Source organism: Coregonus clupeaformis, chromosome 28 (genome assembly GCF_020615455.1).
Source record: "Coregonus clupeaformis isolate EN_2021a chromosome 28, ASM2061545v1, whole genome shotgun sequence".
Lineage (NCBI taxonomy): Eukaryota > Metazoa > Chordata > Actinopteri > Salmoniformes > Salmonidae > Coregonus > Coregonus clupeaformis.
The window spans coordinates 13,671,633-13,691,321 of record NC_059219.1 but is presented as its reverse complement, the minus strand read 5'-3'; the positions used below and the strand labels follow the sequence as shown (position 1 = coordinate 13,691,321).

At 49.2% G+C, this 19,689-nt stretch overlaps 1 protein-coding gene across 3 annotated transcripts in view; it reads right to left on the bottom strand.

Annotated features, from left to right (window-relative positions):
* Positions 1-1,439, bottom strand: part of LOC121542716 (ephrin-A4) — a 44,571-nt gene extending 43,132 nt beyond the window's left edge. For 2 of the 3 annotated variants that reach the window (XM_045208386.1, XM_041852222.2), the window contains exon 1: positions 801-1,439. In XM_045208386.1, coding sequence (XP_045064321.1) covers positions 801-922 — 122 coding nt within the window. In that variant the 5' untranslated portion in view covers positions 923-1,439. The remainder of the gene's footprint in view (positions 1-800) is intronic. The other variant, XM_041852221.2, reaches the window with a different exon arrangement.
* Positions 1,440-19,689: the final 18,250 nt, after the last annotated feature.

The window sequence follows — 19,689 nt, the reverse complement described above, 5'->3', positions numbered from 1 at the left end:
CCTACAACATGGCTGGATAAGTGAAAGCAAGGGTTTCCACTACAGAACTAACACTAATCCAGTCATGTCAGAACAGTGATTATTACCGCAAGGAAGGAGAGAAGGATACATCTGGAAAGTACTCATTCAAACTACGTCTATTGCTTTGCCTCTTTAAAAAGGAAAAGCACTGCACGCACTAGGAGCTCAGCTGCAATCATTTATTAGCAACGTTTCGACAGCCAATCTAGCTTCATCAGGGTATGATGAAGGCTGGCGCTGGCGGTTGGTTATGCATTAGTAAAGGACTGGGTCATGTGGGTGTTTTGGAGAAGCTGTCAGCACAACTTCACTCATGAATGTTGACCTGCATGGGAAGCCATCACCGTTTAAACGGTTAGTTATTGCATAACCGCAGGTGAGCATGTCAATAAAGGTAAAAACCAGGGTTGTATGTTTGACATGAATGTAGGAAGGATAGGTCCTGACTCCTGTTATAGTTGGCCTATCACACAGCTCAGTTAGAGCACCACAGGGTTGGAGGTTGAATGTTGCCCAATCTCAATGTGCTACCAGTTTTCACTCAAACTGGACTAATATGCATAAATACTATGGTATTGTCCTGTCTGTGCAGTAGGCTAATGCAAAAGGACGTGGGCTACTCATGCAGAAACGTGAGATAATGGGAAATTGAAGTTCATGGACTTGTTCCAAATGAGCAATGCGTAAACTCAACCAAATGAACAATCCCTAAACTATTCCACTCTGCTTCAGAGCAGCGGGGAGGATTTCCGTGCTTGTTTTCTAAACACTTTGCTCACCTAGAGTTGGTGGCGTTCCAGTAGACGACGTGTCTCTTGGCCAACGCTGTGCACGCGATGTTGAGCAGGAAAACGGTAGTTCTCCAAACCGTGACAACTCCCGGACTCCAACCGCACCCCATCACGGTTAGCGGGCGTGGCGCAAGGCAGGCGACCCACCGTAGACAGCACCAGAGGTGACCGGTGGGAGTGGTGGGTTGTAAGAATTCGGTGACAGGTAGACAAGTGGCCCCGGTCAACGCAGATTGACGCAATATTCCCGTTCAAACGTTCTCAAATTAATTCACCAAAATACCTTCCCCTCCGTGTACATCCTATGGGGAAACCGTTGTTGCATGGTGAATAAAGTCAAGCGAGGGAGAGACCCCTCAAAAGCTGAACACAAGAAAGTAAAGTTGCTGACTGATATTCAAAAGAATAGCCTCCTTTTTTCTGGTGCAGCACAATTTATTTCCTTAGAATAAAAAAAATCAGCAGCATTACAACTTTTAAAAGTAGACTCACTTACCGAGTATATCCCTAAAGTTAACTTGCAAGTTGTTGATAATCACCTGATGAACTATGAGTATGCTACGTTTAAACAGCAGCGTTTTCGGTAATTAGAGTCCAAATCAGTTGATTTGTGTCAATGAATCCTGTCTCGAGCCGATGAGCTGTGATTTGGGATGGGAGGAGCACAGGGCGAGAGGGCCATGGGCGAGGGAGGGACCCGGGAAACTTTAAACCAATCAGTGGAACGCATGGGCGGTGTCAACATTCCATAGTTCTTTAGAGGTGTGAGGTGCGCCGACTTGTGTGAGCTCACGGGTGTAGTGCGTCAAATACGTTTCTTCCTCTCCTCTTCTGCCCTTAATGCGTCGATCACACCTACAGCTTTATTGTGCAGCATCATCTGGATATCCGTGCAACAAGCCACTGCCTCTGTAACACAATGCTGCAAGTCAAACGCAAGTCAGGCCCACATGTCTGGTCTGGAGCATGAAGTCATGAGCTCTGCTGGTTGGCTACTGCGTAGCAACCTAGTTGGGCCAAAAACCTTGGGCCCCTATCCACAAAGCGTCTCAGTGTAGGAGTGCAGATCTAGGATCTGTCCATATAAACGTATTCATTATGATCTAAAAGTTCAAACTGATCTTAGATCAGCACTCCTACTCTTAGATGCTTTGTGGATATGGGCCCAGGTCTGCCCTAGAAAGCCTAAGTAAATTATGATCGCCAGAACAGTCCAAACATTTTTTTTAGATGGCCGTTTTGGCCTTTAAAGTTAGTATATTATGATCAAGTTCGATCCCCATGTTGAATTATTTTAAAGTTCGCTACAAATCGAGATATTTAATTAAATAGTGATCCATTCTGACTAATACATTAGTCACACAGAACCATGTGCTGACACAGACCAATCCACGCTCTTTCCTGGTGATAGTCCGGAATCAAGGAGCCTGTCAAATGGAGATGGAGGGGCTGACCAATGTTTCAGGGGCTGACAGAGGATGACAAGGGATGGAGATGGAGGATTGGCTCACACTATGTTTGAAATATCAATTTGTACACAATTATAATTGAATACATTTTGAATTCCAAACTACATTGTATGTCTAAGGTTATTCTTTATGATGACAAAATGACGCAGTTGCACAAATGATAAAGATAGTCTACAAATAAAAAAATATATAGAATTGAGATGAAATATAGAATCGAGATGAAATAATTTTATAATTTATATATAGTCCACTTTTTAGATTTTACAAAGAGAGTCACCATGCCGGCATGTTTTGTATTTAACTGTACTAGTCGTCACTCGAAAGAGACTAATCATATTTTTTTACCGGTAAGTCAGTCGTAATTCTGATTATTATAGTTAATAATAATAATATAATAATATAATATAATAATATAATATAATATAATAATAATATAGTTAATAGTTAATATTTGCTGTCCGTTTGGTTTTCCAATGTTGAACTGGCTAGGGTCTAGGTAACGCTGAACCTAGTCACATGCATGCTAGCAGATACCCACAGACTTCCAGTCATTGCGCTAACACTAGTTAGCATTGGCTCATGAAACTACTTCTACTGGACACTCATAAAAATTGTTAATCTGACTCTGGGGAAATAGATAATGACAAAATCCCGAAGTATCCCTTTTACCTAGAGTTGATGTCTGCACTCCCGCAAAAATCTAATTCGCATAATAAAAAAATCCCCATAAAAATCTGTCAGTTTAAACTAGAGATATCTGTTTTTTGCATTGGATGCATCTCAATCCACCACATCCGCCGATGTCGCACTTCTGCAACTGCGGTGAAAGGTGACAGAGATAGAGCGTTGTTTGTCAGACATTGAGACATCTCAAAAATTGGTCTTCTCACAAAATCGCCGTTCTGCCAACTTCTGTCTGTAGCATCTGAACAGCTACACACTAATATGACCCCTCTGTGGAAAGGTCAGACTCTCACGAACACAAAAATGTAAGTTCTAGGACCCCCACAGGCCTCACAAGACTTGTCTGAAGGTCCTCCGGCACCAGTTGAAAAACTGTATTAATTACAGTATATATGGAGACTGTTTAGTGCCAAAAATAAGGGGTTAAATACATTTAATGAAAACAAAGTGTATTTCTTATACAGTATCTCTCAGATATAGGACAGACACTTCAGAACAAACTTCCTTTAGATTTTGTTTTTAGGGACTATCTGTTGTTCCATGTAGTGAATCTGTTATTCAATGCTTTTGTAAGGGCGAATAGCAGTAAGCCCCCCCCCCCACACACACACACACACACACACACTTAGACAGGGTTTAGAATGTTCTGGATTAATTCTCTCCTGATAGGAAAACAGAGGGCAAATGGAAGGTTGGCCACCTAAAGAAAACATCAAGAAGGACGAATGAGGAAGAGATGAAGAACCACCTGCAATGAGGTCAAGAAAACCATCCAGAACAGAGTTTGCTGGAGATGAAGGACCTCTGCTCCACTAGGAGCTGATAGGATCAAGTCAAGTCAAGATATGAATACGCATTATATTGTGTGTGCCTGTGTGTGTGTGTGTGTGTGTGTAGCTGTTTGTGTCAGCCTCCTTTTTATGGCATTCTTGTGCATCTGATGTTATGATTGGATTTCAATAAAAGCTGGTTGCTTTTATGAAAGCAATTTGAAATGCAATTCCAGACCTCAAATATTAGGTTTACTACAGTGGATGGATAAATTCTATCACAAGTTAGATATCATGCATGGCTACATTGACTGTGACCTCACCTTTAACTGTAATGCAGTCTGTAAAGCAGGCTTACAGTATATTAGTCTATCAAGCAGCCAGATAGCCAGCATAGCCGGATGCAAGATAAGTAATCTATCACACACACACACACACACACACAAACAACACGTGGTCCTCTGTAGCTCAATTGGTAGAGCATGGCGCTTGTAACGCCAGGGTAGTGGGTTCGATCCCCGGGACCACCCATGCGTAAAAATGTATGCACACATGACTGTAAGTCGCTTTGGATAAAAGCGTCTGCTAAATGGCATATTACACAAACAACACACACACACAGTAATCACAGTCAGATAGGCTATGCTTCGAACAGCAGTTTCCAGAAAAATCACACTTTCTTCCTGTCTCATCTCTCTTCTTTCCAGGCCATAGTTACTGTTTGTCACCTGCAAGTTTTCTTCCTCCTCATTTATGTTGAGGTTTGTGTAGTGTGTGTGTGTGTGTGTGTGTGTTTACATGCTGTGGCTTTCCCTGAATACATAGGTGTGTTTATTTGTGTGTGTGTGTGTTGTGGGTATTAATTCTCCTGTTGTCAGTGGGCCCCAGGGGATGGTGTAGTGACACTAATCACCTTCTACTGGTGGTCCTCTATAATTATCTGTGTGTGTGTGTGTGTGTGTGTGTGTGTTTGTGTGTATGCGTGTGTATCAGAGAGAGAGAGAGAGAGAGAGAGAGAGAGTATGGTACTAACTTCTCCTAGCGGGTTAGCTCTATCACTCATACAGACAGTTACATGGCTAGTATCGTGTAATTAGGAGGGTCCTGTCTCTCTCTCTGTGTGTGTGTGTGTGGTTTGTCCCCACAGAGTATAGCTCCCTCAGCAACAACGCCCACAGAGTGGTAGGCTGATGCACACTCAGGGCTGTATTTCTCTAGCCTGATCAGGATGGTTAGTGTTTCTCTATCAGGATGGTTAGTGTTTCTCTCTCCTCTTTGTCCGTTTCTCTCTCTCCTTCTCTCACAGTCTTTCTGTCACTAAGCAAGCTCAGCTCTCGGTTCAGGTTCTTCAAATGAAAGTTAAACAGAATTGCAGAAACATATCAAAGATGTGGATTAATCTAATTGTGCAGATGGTTATTTCACTTTAACTGCAGAAGTTCCCAATACATATCCTTAATCTCTTCTTCATTGGTCAGACAGACTATGTTGTCCATGTCGTCCATGTTGTCCTTGGACAGCCATCCCTTCTTCTGTCCTGAGTGCTCCACTCTAGTGCTTGTGTTGTTATGGTGTTGTGTTGTTGTTTTCTCAGGGTGTGTTCGATCCAGGTCCATCTATCCAGTCCCAGTTGGTTAGCTATTAGCTACGGGCTAGTTATTGATTTTATAATGAGTTTATTAGCCTAATGTCTGTGCTTTTTGTTGTTGTTGTGTGATCAGTAACATGTTATGGTGGTGGTGGTGGTTTAGGAAAGTGGAGCCAATTCAGACGACTCAAATCCTCTTATCATCACCACATTTGGCCCTCTCTCTCTCTCTCTCTCTCTCTCTCTCTCTCTCTCTCTCTCTCTCTCTCTCTCTCTCTCTCTCTCTCTCTCTCCATCCCTCTCTCTCCATCCCTCTCTCTCTCTTTTTCTGGTCGCTTCCTCCATCTCCTCGGCCTCTTCTCTCTCTCCTCTCTTCCACTCTCTATTAATCCCTCAAACCTATCAGTGTCACTTATGTCCCTCTCTCGTTTCCTCGTTCAGCTCCTCTCTCTCTCTCTCTGTCTCTCTCTCTCTGTCTGTCTCTCTCTCTGTCTCTGTCTCTCTCTCTCTCTCTCTCTCTCTCTCTCTCTCTCTCTCTCTCTCTCTCTCTCTCTCTCTCTCTCTCTCTCTCTCTCTCTCTCTCTCTCTCTCTCTCTCTCTCTCTCTCTCTCTCTCTCTCTCTCTTTCATTCTCTTCATTCCTGTTGTACAGTGATGTCAGGAAGCCATAATCCTGTTATCTGCACATACACAGGCCGACACCACGCCACTCGCCACAGCTGTAATCAACTAACCTGTACACACACACACACACACACACACACACACACACACACACACACACACACACACACACACACACACACCGAGCCACTCGCTGAAGCAGTAATCAACTAGCCATGAACACACACATACACGCACACACAGTGTGATCATGTTTTCTGCCCGTCTTGCTATCCTGTACATACAGTACTTCTCTTTCTGATCCCTCCATCTCCCTTTGTTATGCACCCTCTCCAGTCTGATCACTAGAAATAGACTTCAATGTCGAACGTTTGAAAAGGTCCTGAACACATCAATATATGTATAAATGCCTTACTCACTCACAGAAAATAAATAAAAACAATTGCTCAGCACTGGGTGCAAACTCCTGATGCTAGCAGCCAAAGCGCGCTACTCAGACCACTGAGCTACGGCAGTTCACAATGCTCTAACTAGCCACCAGAATATTAAGAATACGGATGATACCTGATGGTAATACTGCATCGTTTTTAATTATTTTATTTTAAGCCTTCCCCAAAACATAGCTCTAACCTTAACTACTCGAAATGTATGCCTAAACTGTTAACCTTTGAGTGGTTTTTGTTTTAACCCTGTGGAATTAATGCGTCAAAAATGTAAATCCATAATATGTCAAATTTCAAAGGGAAACAATGAGATCTTGTTGCTCTCAGTTTACTGCGCTAATGCCCAATCTTTCTCTCTCTCTCTCTCTCTCTCTCGCTCTCGCTCTCGCTCTCTCTCTCTCTCTCTCTCTCTCTCTCTCTCTCTCTCTCTCTCTCTCTCTCTCTCTCTCTCTCTCTCTCTCTCTCTCTCTCTCTCTCTCTCTCTCTCTCTCTCTCTCTCACTCTCACTTTCACTCTTCTTCACACTTTAATCATATTCTACTTCTTCTACAAGCCTAACATAGAGTTCTGTTACAATTAATAACCATGGAAAAGAAATTAACCATAGCCTAGATGGAGAGAACGGACAAACGACAAACTCTTGTTTTTCAGACAGGAGATGAAATTATGAAATCCCAGAGAAATTCTGCTTCTGTCACAATGTGGAGAAATCTCCCTGTCCTCCCACACACACACACACACACACACACACACACACACACACACACACACACACACACACACACACACACACACACACACACACACACACACACACACACACACACACACACACACACAAACACACAAACAGACACACACACTCACAGACACACACACACACACACACACACATACACACACATGTTTTTTATATTTTATTTGCTTGACTTTTCTCCCTCTCTCTCACTTTTAGCAGCAAACTGTCAGTTATTTAGATGTTAGGGAAAGTGGAGGAGTGACTGTGTTGGATAGATGCTCTGTGTAGTTAGCAGGCCTATATTGTAGTTGTATTGTGTGTCTCCAGATAAAGCTATGGCCTGGTGTAGTAATGAAGCAGTTTGCTATAAGACAGTTTGTGCTATCTCAGGCTATTGAGAGCATATAAGTGGTTCAAACTAAATACACCACTTACAGAAATGCACTAATCTGATTGTTTGTTCTCTCCCATTTCTCCTCAGTGACAAGGATACTGTCACGGAATCAGCCGAGGCTGCTCCTCCTCCTTGCTCGGGCAGGCTTCGGCGTTCGTCGTCCCCGGAGTACTAGCTGCCACCGATCTATGTTTCGGTGTTTGACTTGTTTTGTCCTGATTGTGTACACCTGTTCCCCATTACGTTGTATTGTATTCCCTATTTAACCCTCTGTCGTTCATTATGTGTTGTGTGTTATTGTATTCGTCATCGGCAGTGTTCGTGTGCGGGTTGTTTTTCCTCCTTGTGTGGAGATTGTTTTCTTCTCTGGTTACTTTCAAGTAAAGTACGTTTCCAGTAAGCTCTGTGTCCTGCGTTTGACTTCGCCTACCGCATTTCACCGTCGCATTCTGACAGAATAACACATCACGATGGAGTCAGCAGGATCGGCGGCGCCAAGGGGAGCACTGGAGGAGCGTGTAACCCAACAGGAGGCCATGATCCAGCACCTGGGCACCACCATCCAAGGGGTGATGGACACCTTGAGGCGATGGGAGAGTGGAGGTTTGCCCACACCTCATCCTACGATACCACCACCATCAGCCATACCCATCGTTCCATCTCCGGAGTACAGTGGGATTCGGCTCTCGCTCCCGAGGGCTTATGATGGCACCGCGGCCGGGTGTCAGGGTTTCCTACTCCAGGTTGAACTCTACCTAGCAACCATTCACCCGGCGCCCTCGGGATACGAGAGCGTGTCCGCCCTCATCTCCTGTCTGTCCGGCAAGGCGCTGGAATGGGCCAACACCGAATGGGGTGGGATAGACCCCGCTACATTCAACTATGCGGAGTTCACCCGCCGCATGCGGGCAGTATTCAATCATCCCCCAGAGGGTAAAGCGGCGGGTGAGCGTCTATTCCACCTTAGACAGGGGAGGAGGAGCGCGCAGGAGTCCGCGCTGGACTTCCGGACGCTAGCTGCCAACACGGGATGGAATGAGAGGGCCCTCATCGACCACTACAGATGCAGCCTGAGGGAGGACGTGCGTCGGGAATTGGCCTGCAGGGACACCAACCTCAGCTTTGATCAACTGGTGGACATGTCGATTCGCCTGGATACCCTGTTGGCTACCCGCAGACGTCCGGATTCGGGGCCGTCCATTCCATCCCCCAGCACTTCCGAGCCGACCCCTATGGAGCTCGGGGGTGCTGGAGCTAGGGAGACCAGGAGGGAGACCAGGAGGGAGGCCGTCCCCTGCACCAACTGTGGCCGCAGAGGACACACTGCTGGTCGGTGCTGGGGAGGGTCTCCTAGGAATCGAGGCAGTGGGCGATGCACTGATGAGTCATTCCAGGTGAGTAGGCACCCAACTCACCCAGAGCTCTCTGCTGATCATATGTGTATTCAAGTGGTGTTTCCCGAGGTTTCTCCTCACTCCCCGCATAAGGCGCTAGTAGATTCAGGCGCAGCGGGGAATTTTATCGATCGCCAGTTCACCTATAAGTTAGGGATTCCTATCGTACCTGTTGATGTCCCTTCCCTATTCATGCCCTAGATAGCCACCCGTTGGGGTCAGGATTGATTAGGGAGGTCACGGCGCCTCTCCGGATGAAAACGCAGGAGGGTCATGAGGAGATAGTACGTTTGTATTTAATTGATTCTCCTGCGTTTCCCGTGGTGTTGGGGCTTCCCTGGTTAACAGCTCATGACCCCAACATTTCATGGCAGCAGAGAGCTCTCCAGGGATGGTCTGATCAGTGTACTGGGCGGTGTGTAGGCGTTTCTGTAGGGGCAACGACGGTGGAAAGCCCGAACCAAGTTCCCACCTTGCACATTCCACCTGAGTATGCCGATTTGGCTCTCGCCTTCAGTAAGAAGAAGGCGACTCAATTACCACCTCATCGACAGGGGGATTGTGCGATAGACCTCCAGGTAGGCACTGCGCTTCCACGTAGTCACGTGTATCCTCTGTCTCAGGAGGAGACGGCCGCTATGGAGACCTACGTCACCGAATCTTTGAGACAGGGTTACATACGGCCGTCTACTTCCCCTGCGTCCTCGAGTTTCTTTTTTGTGAAGAAGAAGGATGGGGGTTTACGCCCGTGTATTGATTACCGTGGTCTAAATCAGATCACCATCAAATACAGCTATCCTCTCCCTCTGATCGCTAGTATGACGGAGTCATTACACGGGCGCGATTCTTCACAAAATTGGATCTCAGGAGCGCATACAACCTGGTGCGCATTAGGGAGGGATATGAGTGGAAGACAGCATTCAGTACCACCTCTGGTCACTATGAGTACCTCGTCATGCCATACGGGTTAATGAATGCTCCTTCAGTCTTCCAATCATTTGTGGACAAGATTTTCCGGGACTTGCATGGACAGGGTGTTGTGGTATATATTGATGACATCCTAATATACTCCGCTACACGAGCCGAGCATGTGTCCCTGGTGGTTCGAGTACTTGGTAGACTGTTGGAGCATGACCTGCATGCGAAGGCGGAGAAATGTCTGTTCTTCCAGGAGTCCATCTCCTTCCTGGGACATCGGTTGTCTGCATCAGGGGTAGAGATGGAGATTGACCGCGTTTCTGCCGTGCGTAATTGGCAGACTTCCACCACGGTAAAGGAGGTGCAGCGCTTCTTGGGTTTTGCCTATTACTACTGGAGGTTTATCCAGGGCTTTGGACAGGTAGCAGCTCCCATTACCTCTCTGCTAAAGGGGGGTCCGGTGCGCCTGCAGTGGTCAGCTGAGGCGGACAGGGCGTTTAAACGTCTGAAGGACCTGTTTACCTCGGCTCTGGTGCTGGCGCATCCGGATCCCTCTTTGGCATTTCAGGTAGAGGTGGACGCTTCCGAGGCTGGGATCGGCGCTGTGCTGTCTCAGCGCTCGGGTACGCCACCTAAACTCCGCCCCTGTGCTTTCTATTCTAAGAAGCTCAGTCCGGCGGAGCGCAATTATGACGTGGGGGATAGGGAGCTGCTGGCTGTGGTTCAAGCCCTGAAAGTGTGGAGACATTGGCTTGAGGGGGCTAAACACCCTTTTCTCATTCTGACTGACCATCGTAACCTGGAGTACATCCGGGCAGCGAGGAGGCTGAATCCTCGCCAGGCAAGGTGGTCAATGTTTCTTTCCCGCTTTGTATTTAAGCTCACCTATAGACCAGGGTCCAAGAACGCTAAGGCAGACGCCCTGTCCCGACTATATGACACAGAGGAGAGGTCCATTGAGCCCACTCCCATACTCCCGGAGTCTTGTTTAGTGGCACCGGTGGTGTGGGAGGTGGATGCGGAAATCGAGCGGGCGTTACGTTCCGACCCTACTCCTCCACAGTGTCCAGAGGGTCGGAGGTACGTGCCGCTCGAGGTTCGCGACCGTTTGAAATACTGGTGCTCACACGTCACCCTCCTCTGGTCATCCGGGTATTGGTCGGACAGTGCACTGCCTTAGTGAGAAGTACTGGTGGCCAACCTTAGCCCTGCCGGAAGCTGGGTCGGTGGTTTGTGGGGCCCTTTAAAGTCCTGAGGAGATTGAACGAGGTATGTTATAGGTTACAACTGCCCATTAATTACCGCATTAACCCCTCGTTCCATGTGTCTCTCCTCAGGCCGGTGGTGGCTGGTCCACTCCAGGAGAGTGAGGTACGAGAGGCTCCTCCGCCCCCATTGGACATCGAGGGGGCTCCGGCGTACTCGGTCCGTTCCATCTTGGATTCGAGGCGTCGGATGGGGGGCCTGCAGTATCTCGTGGAGTGGGAGGGGTACGGTCCGGAGGAACAGTGCTGGGTCCCCAGGATGGACATTCTAGATCCCTCCATGTTTAGGGACTTCCACCGGAGTCATCCGACTCGCCCTGCTCCGCGTCCTCCTGGCCGTCCCCGAGGCCGGGGTCGGCGCACGGCTGGAGACGCGCGTCAAGGGGGGAATGGGGTACTGTCACGGAATCAGCCGAGGCTGCTCCTCCTCCTTGCTCGGGCAGGCTTCGGCGTTCGTCGTCCCCGGAGTACTAGCTGCCACCGATCTATGTTTCGGTGTTTTACTTGTTTTGTCCTGTTTGTGTACACCTGTTCCCCATTACGTTGTATTGTATTCCCTATATAACCCTCTGTCGTTCATTATGTGTTGTGTGTTATTGTATTCGTCATCGGCAGTGTTCGTGTGCGGGTTGTTTTTCCTCCTTGTGTGGAGATTGTTTTCTTCTCTGGTTACTTTCAAGTAAAGTACGTTTCCAGTAAGCTCTGTGTCCTGCGTTTGACTTCGCCTACCGCATTTCACCGTCGCATTCTGACAGATACAGTCTTCAGTTTCTCTCCTTTATATTTTTCTCTCTCTCTCTCTCTCTCTCTCTCTCTCTCTCTCTCTCTCTCTCTCTCTCTCTCTCTCTCTCTCTCTCTCTCTCTCTCTCTCTCTCTCTCTCTCTCTCTCGTGTTCGCTCCCCTTTTCCGTCTTTCTCCCTTTCTTACTGTCTCTTGAAGTTTTGAAAGTACGTTGGGTGTGGCTCTACTTTTTGTGTTCCTTCCCTTTCTTTCTCCCGTTTCTTTCTCCCCATTTCTTTCTTTCTTTCTTTCTTTCTTTCTTTCTTTCTTTCTTTCTTTCTTTCTTTCTTTCTTTCTTTCTTTCTTTCTTTCTTTCTTTCTTTCTTTCTTTCTTTCTTTCTTTCTTTCTCTCTTCCTCCCCGTTTCTCTTTCTCTCTTTCTCACCTTTTCCTTTTACAAAGCACATTATGTGGACTCTATTTTGGTATATAGCTTCCTTCCCTTCCTCTCTCTCTCTGTCTCTCTCACTCAGTTCTGTAATTACAGTTCTGGACTCAAGCAGTGGTGGTAAATGCTTTTCCTTTCTCTCTCTCCATCTCTCTCCCTCTCTCTCGTCCTCTCTCACTCTCCCACCAAGCAAATTACCTCCTGGTTACCATAGTGATGGGTTTATTAAATGCATTTAGCCTCTTTCATATACCCCCCGTCCCCCCGTCCTCCTTCCTCTCTCCCTCGCTCTTTTCTTCTCTTTCTGTTTTCTGCTTCCCTCTCTCTCTTTTCACACAGTGTATCAACCACCTCTCTTTTGTGTCTGCTCTCATTTGATCCCTCTCCCACTTTTAGTAGTTCAAAATTCAAAAGGCACTCGCACATCAGAGCTATCTTGTTTGCAGGTGAATAGTAACAGTTGAATAAACCCGCACACTGCTCTTGATAGTATCACTGCTCTTGATAGTATCACTGCTCTTGATAGTATCACTGCTCTTTAATAAGCTTTACGTATTGGCCTCAACACTTTTAGCAGCAAACTGTCAGTTATTTAGATGTTAGGGAAAGTGGAGGAGTGACTGTGTTGGATAGATGCTCTGTGTAGTTAGCAGGCCTATATTGTAGTTGTATTGTGTGTCTCCAGATAAAGCTATGGCCTGGTGTAGTAATGAAGCAGTTTGCTATAAGACAGTTTGTGCTATCTCAGGCTATTGAGAGCATATAAGTGGTTCAAACTAAATACACCACTTACAGAAATGCACTAATCTGATTGTTTGTTCTCTCCCATTTCTCCTCAATGACAAGGATACAGTCTTCAGTCTCTCTCCTTTATATTTATCTCTCCTTCTGTCTCTCTCTCTCTCTCTCTCTCTCTCTCTCTCTCTCTCTCTCTCTCTCTCTCTCTCTCTCTCTCTCTCTCTCTCTCTCTCTCTCTCTCTCTCTCTCTCTCTCTCTCTCTCTCTCTCTCTCTCTCTCTCTCTCTCTCTCTCTCTCTCTCCCTCCCTCCCTCCCTCCCCCCTATGTCCCTGATCCCTCCCTGTCTTTCCCCACATCTTATTCTTATTCACTCCCTCAGCTTTCTCCTTTTCTCTTTCCCTCTATCCCCATTGTCCTCCCACCTCCACTTTTCTCCCTTCCTATTCCTCCCTCTCTCGTGTTTTCCTTCCTCCTCCTCATCACTCTCTCGCTCTCACCTTATCACCTTCTCTTTCTCCCTCTCTCCTCAACTCTCCTCACTCTCTCCCTCACCCCCATTGTATTCCAATTATCTCCCTCTCTCCTCCCTCCCCCTCTCCCTCCTGCCCTCTCACCTCGCCTTGCTCCTCTCGCTCCCTCCCAGTCCTCCCCCTCCTCCTTCCTTCCTCTCTCCCCCCTCCCCTCCCTCTCTCCCTCTCTGCACCTCTCCGTCCCCTCTCCCTTCCCTTTCTCCTCTCTCTCTCCTCTCCTGCCTTCCCCACACTCTCTCCCCCTCCCGTCATCCCCGTCCTCCCCCCTTTCTCTCTCCTCTCCTCCCTCCCCCTTCCCCTCCCTCTCTCCTCCCTCCTGTCTCTCTCTGTACATGTGGATGATTAGTGTAGTCAGATGGAACAGTAGAGTCGACACGCGGACGGATCTAAATAATGATCTGTCCTTCTGTCGCCTCTATTCCTCCTCCTGTCTCCCTCTCTCTATCTCTCTCTCCCTCTCTCTCACTCCTTCTTTCCTCTCCAGGGTCTATCCCCCTGTTTCAACTACATTTCCCCTTACTCTCCTTCGTATCCCTCCATCCCGTCTCTCCCTCCCCCTCTCTCTCTACCTCCCCCTATTTAATGTCCTGTTTGCAGCCTATAACGTAACCTTTATATGAGGTAGTGACTCAACAACATCTCAACCATAACAGATGGGAGACTGGTAATAAAGAAATACTACCACTCAGTCATGGTGAAACAGCCTCCCTAACTCTTCACATTTATTTGTTGAGGTTTCTATGAGGACGACCTTTTTCAATACAATTTCTCAATTCTTACTCTGTGTGTCTCAATGGATGCATGTATGCATGTGTTGATGTTTTTTTTTTTTTTATGTGTATGCGTATGCGTGCCATGTGTGTACGTGACGGTGTGTGTGTTTTTGTGAGTGAGGATCAGATGGGGATTTTGGCTGTCACGGTTTCGGCCGAGGCAGCTCCTCCTCCTTGTTCGGGCAGGTTTCGCCGGTCGTCGTCTCCGGAGTACTAGCTGCCATCGCTCTATGTTTTCTGTTTGACTAGTTTTGTCTGTTAGCCACACCTGTCTTGTGTTATGTCTAATTAAGCACCCTATTTAGTTTCCTTGTTGTTAGTGTAGTGTTGTGTGTAATTGTTTCGTGTTAGGTGTCATTTCGTACCTGTGTTTGGTACGCCACTACTGTATTGCTTACTTCTCGGTTGAGAAGAGTTTTGCGCGCCTGTTTATGCGCGCTTGTGTTTTACGCCTGTGTGCGTTTTGCCTCTGGCTGTTTTTTTGGATTATTGCCTCGCACTTTCCAGTAAAGATTATTGGACTATCAATCTGCTTCTGCACCTGATTCCACACCACACCATTTCTACACGGCCCTGACAGAATTACACACCACTTCGATGGAATCAGCAGGAGCACAAGTCGACAGCGTGGAGGAACGTCTCCAGGGACAGGAACATCGCATCAATCGGATCGGGCACGCGTTGGAGGGCGTCATGGACACTCTTCGGCGCTGGGAGATCAGCGGTGTTCCCACAGCTCCACCGGTCGCTCCATCACCACCAGAGAACCTGCCTACTCATCTACCGGAACCCAGTGGGATTCGGCTCTCGCTCCCGAGGGCGTACGACGGCTCCGCTGCCGGGTGTCAGGGTTTCCTTTTGCAAGTGGAGCTCTACCTGGCCACCATACACCCGGCGCCCTCGGGATACGAGAGCGTTTCCGCCCTCATCTCCTGTCTCACCGGCAAGGCGTTGGAGTGGGCCAACGCCGAATGGAGGGGAATAGACTCCGCCACAGTCACCTATGCGGAGTTCTCCCGCCGCTTTCGTGCGGTCTTTGACCATCCACCAGAGGGAAGAGCGAGCGGGGGAACGTCTATTCCACCTCCGACAGGGGATGAGGAGCGCTCAAGAATTCGCACTGGAGTTCCGGACTCTAGCGGCTGACGCGGGGTGGAATGAGAGGGCCCTCATAGACCATTTTAGGTGTAGCCTTAGGGAGGGCGTCCGCAGGGAGTTAGCGTGTAGGGACGCTTACTTTAACTTTTGACCAGCTTGTGGACATGGCTATTCGTCTGGACAACCTACTCACGACCCGCGGGCGTCCCAGATGGGGGCCTCCCATTCCACCCTCCAGCACCTCCGAGCCGAGTCCGATGGAGCTCGGAGGGGCTGGCGCTAGAACGAAAAAGAGGAAGGAACCCGAGGGGAGCAGTCTCCTGCACCAAGTGTGGCCGCGGAGGGCACACCGCGGCTAGGTGCTGGGGAGGGTTCCCTGAGGAGGAGATGGCAGGCCATACAGTGGGGAGTCCTCCCAGGTGAGTAGGCGCCCTACTTACCCAGAGCTTTCTGTCGTCCACTTTACATTGCCTGTTTGTTTTCCACAGGTTGCACCTCGTTCCCAGCATAAGGCGCTAGTCGATTCAGGCGCAGCTGGGAATTTTATAGATCGCAAATGTTGTGTTAAGTTAGGGATTCCCCTCCTTCCAGTCGATAAGCCTTTCCCCGTACATGCTTTAGATAGTCGTCCGTTAGGATCTGGGTGGATTGGGGAGCTCACAGCGCCACTTAGGATGATGACGCAGGGGGTCATGAGGAGACGATTCAACTCTATCTGATTGACTCTCCTGCGTATCCGGTGGTACTGGGGCTTCCCTGGTTGACCACCCATGATCCTACTATTTCGTGAGAGAAGGCTCTTCAAGGGTGGTCTGCTCAGTGTGAGGGGTTTTGTCTGGGTGTTTCCGTAGGGGCGACCTCGGTGGAGAGTCCGAACCAGATGCCAGCACTGCACATTCCTCCTGAGTATGAGGATTTGGCACTCGTGTTTAGTAAGACCCGAGCGGCAAGGTTGCCACCTCATAGACAGGGGGATTGTGCGATAGACCTCCAGACAGGAGCAAGCGCTCCCGGAGCCATGTGTATCCTTTGTCACAGGAGGAGAAAAAGGCAGTGGAGACGTACATTGCCGAGTCTCTGAGACAGGGATACATACGGACCTCTACTTCTCCCGCGTCCTCGAGCTTCTTTTTTGTGAAGAAGAAGGATGGAGGTCTGCGTCCGTGTATTGATTACCGCGGTCTCAATCAGGTGACTGTTAAATATAGTTATCCACTCCCGCTGATTGGGACTATGACGGAGTCATTGCACGGGGCACGGTTCTTCACAAAATTGGACCTCAGGAGCGCATATAATTTGGTGCGCATTAGGGAGGGCGATGAGTGGAAGACAGCATTTAGTACTACCTCCGGCCATTACGAGTATCTGGTCATGCCATATGGGTTAATGAATGCTCCATCAGTCTTCCAATCGTTTGTAGATGACATTTTCCGGGACATGCAGGCGCAGGGAGTGGTGGTGTACATTGATGATATTCTTGTGTACAGCCCTACTCGGGCCGAGCATGTAGCCCTGGTGCGCAGGGTATTGAGGAGACTGTTGGAGCATGACCTATATGTCAAGGCTGAGAAATGTCTGTTCTTTCAGGAGTCAGTTTCCTTTTTGGGGTACCAGTTGTCTGCGTCAGGGGTGAGAATGGAGGTGGACCGAGTGTCCGCCGTGCGTAATTGGCAAACCCCAACGACAGTTAAAGAGGTGCAGCGGTTTTTGGGGTTTGCGAATTACTACCGGAGGTTTATCCGGGGTTTTGGTCAGGTGGCAGCTCCCATCACGTCTCTTCTGAAGGGGGTCCGGTGCGCTTGCAGTGGTCGGCTGAGGCGGACAGGGCTTTTGGGAGACTGAAGGACCTGTTTACCTCGGCTCCGGTGTTGGCGCACCCGGATCCCACTTTACCGTTTCAAGTTGAGGTAGACGCGTCGAGGCCGGTATTGGGGCCGTTCTATCTCAACGCTCGGGTACACCACCTAAGCTCCGCCCCTGTGCTTTTTATTCTAAGAAGCTCAGTCCGGCGGAGCGGAATTATGACGTAGGGGACAGGGAGCTGTTAGCCGTAGTCCAGGCCCTAAAGGTGTGGAGGCATTGGCTTGAGGGGGCTCAGCACCCTTTCCTTATTCTGACCGATCACCGTAACCTGGAATATATTCGGGCAGCTAGGAGACTAAATCCTCGCCAGGCTCGATGGACTATGTTTCTCGCCCGGTTTGTGTTTAAGATCACTTACATCCCTGGGTCCCAGAACGGGAAGGCAGATGCTCTGTCCCGCCGGTATGACGCGGAGGAGAGGTGCGTGGAGTCCATTCCCATACTACCGGAGTCGTGTCTGGTGGCACCGGTGGTGTGGGAGGTCGATGCGGAGATCGAGCGGGCGTGCGTCACCGACCCTAGTCCTCCACAGTGTCCGGTGGGTCGGACGTACGTCCCGCTCGAGGTCGGGATCGGTTGATTTATTGGGCTCATACGTCTCCCTCCTCTGGACATCCGGGTATTGGCCGGACGGTGCACTGCCTTAGTATGAAGTACTGGTGGCCAACATTAGCCAGGGATGTGAGGGTTTATGTCTCCTCCTGCTCAATATGTGCCCAGTGTAAGGCACCCAGACATTTGCCCAGGGGTAAATTACAGCCCCTGCCCGTTCCACAGCGACCCTGGTCTCATCTATCGGTGGATTTTGTTACCCGATCTTCCCTCCTCTCAGGGGAATACCACCATCCTGGTCGTTGTGGATCGGTTCTCTAAGGCCTGTCGTCTCCTTCCCATGCCGGGTCTTCCTACTGCCCTACAGACCGCTGAGGCTCTATTTACTCACGTCTTCCGGCATTACGGGGTACCCGAGGATATAGTGTCTGATCGAGGCCCCCCAGTTTACCTCCAGAGTCTGGAGAGCATTTATGGAACGTTTGGGGGTCTCGGTGAGCCTTACCTCGGGTTACCACCCGGAGAGCAATGGGCAGGTCGAAAGAGTCAACCAGGATGTGGGTAGGCTTCTGAGGTCATATTGTCAGGACCGGCCGGAGGAGTGGGCGAGATATGTGCCCTGGGCCGAGATGGCACAGAACTCTCTCCGCCACTCCTCCACTAGACTAACCCCTTTTCAGTGTGTCTTAGGGTATCAGCCGGTTCTGGCACCGTGGCATGAGAGCCAGATCGAGGCCCCCGCTGTGGATGAGTGGGTAAGGCGCTCGGAGGAGACGTGGAACGCTGCTCACGTCCATCTGCAGCGTGCCATACGTCGACAAAAGACGAGCGCCGACCTACGCCGCAGTGAGGGGCCAGTGTACGCACCTGGAGATCGAGTCTGGCTCTCAACCAGAAACCTACCCCTCCGCCTGCCCTGCCGGAAGCTGGGTCGGCGGTTTGTGGGGCCTTTTAAAGTCCTGAGGAGATTGAATGAGGTGTGTTACAGGTTAGAACTACCTATTGATTACAAGAATATTAACCCCTCATTCCATGTGCTCTCCTCAGGCCGGTGGTAGCTGGTCCACTCCAGGACTTCGAGATTGAGGAGACTCCTCCGCCCCCGTTGGAGATCGAGGGGGCTCCGGCGTACACTGTTCGGACCATCCTGGATTCCAGACGCCGGATGGGGGGTCTCCAATATCTCGTGGAGTGGGAGGGGTACGGTCCGGAGGAGCGGTGCTGGGTGCCGGGGAGGGATATTCTGGATCCGTCCCTGATGACCGAATTCCATCGTGGTCATCCCTACGCGCCCGGCGCCGCGCCCTCCTGGGCGTCCCCGAGGCCGAGTCGGCGCACGGCTGGAGCCGCGCGTCAAGGGGGGGTACTGTCACGGTTTCGGCCGAGGCAGCTCCTCCTCCTTGTTCGGGCAGGTTTCGCCGGTCGTCGTCTCCGGAGTACTAGCTGCCACCGCTCTATGTTTTCTGTTTGACTAGTTTTGTCTGTTAGCCACACCTGTCTTGTGTTATGTCTAATTAAGCACCCTATTTAGTTTCCTTGTTGTTAGTGTAGTGTTGTGTGTAATTGTTTCGTGTTAGGTGTCATTTCGTACCTGTGTTTGGTACGCCACTACTGTATTGCTTACTTCTCGGTTGAGAAGAGTTTTGCGCGCCTGTTTATGCGCGCTTGTGTTTTACGCCTGTGTGCGTTTTGCCTCTGGCTGTTTTTTTGGATTATTGCCTCGCACTTTCCAGTAAAGATTATTGGACTATCAATCTTCTTCTGCACCTGATTCCACACCACACCATTTCTACACGGCCCTGACATTGGCAGACATGCTTCTGTCGCTAGGAACTAAAAGCTATTTAATTGTTCCCTTTGGGGACATTT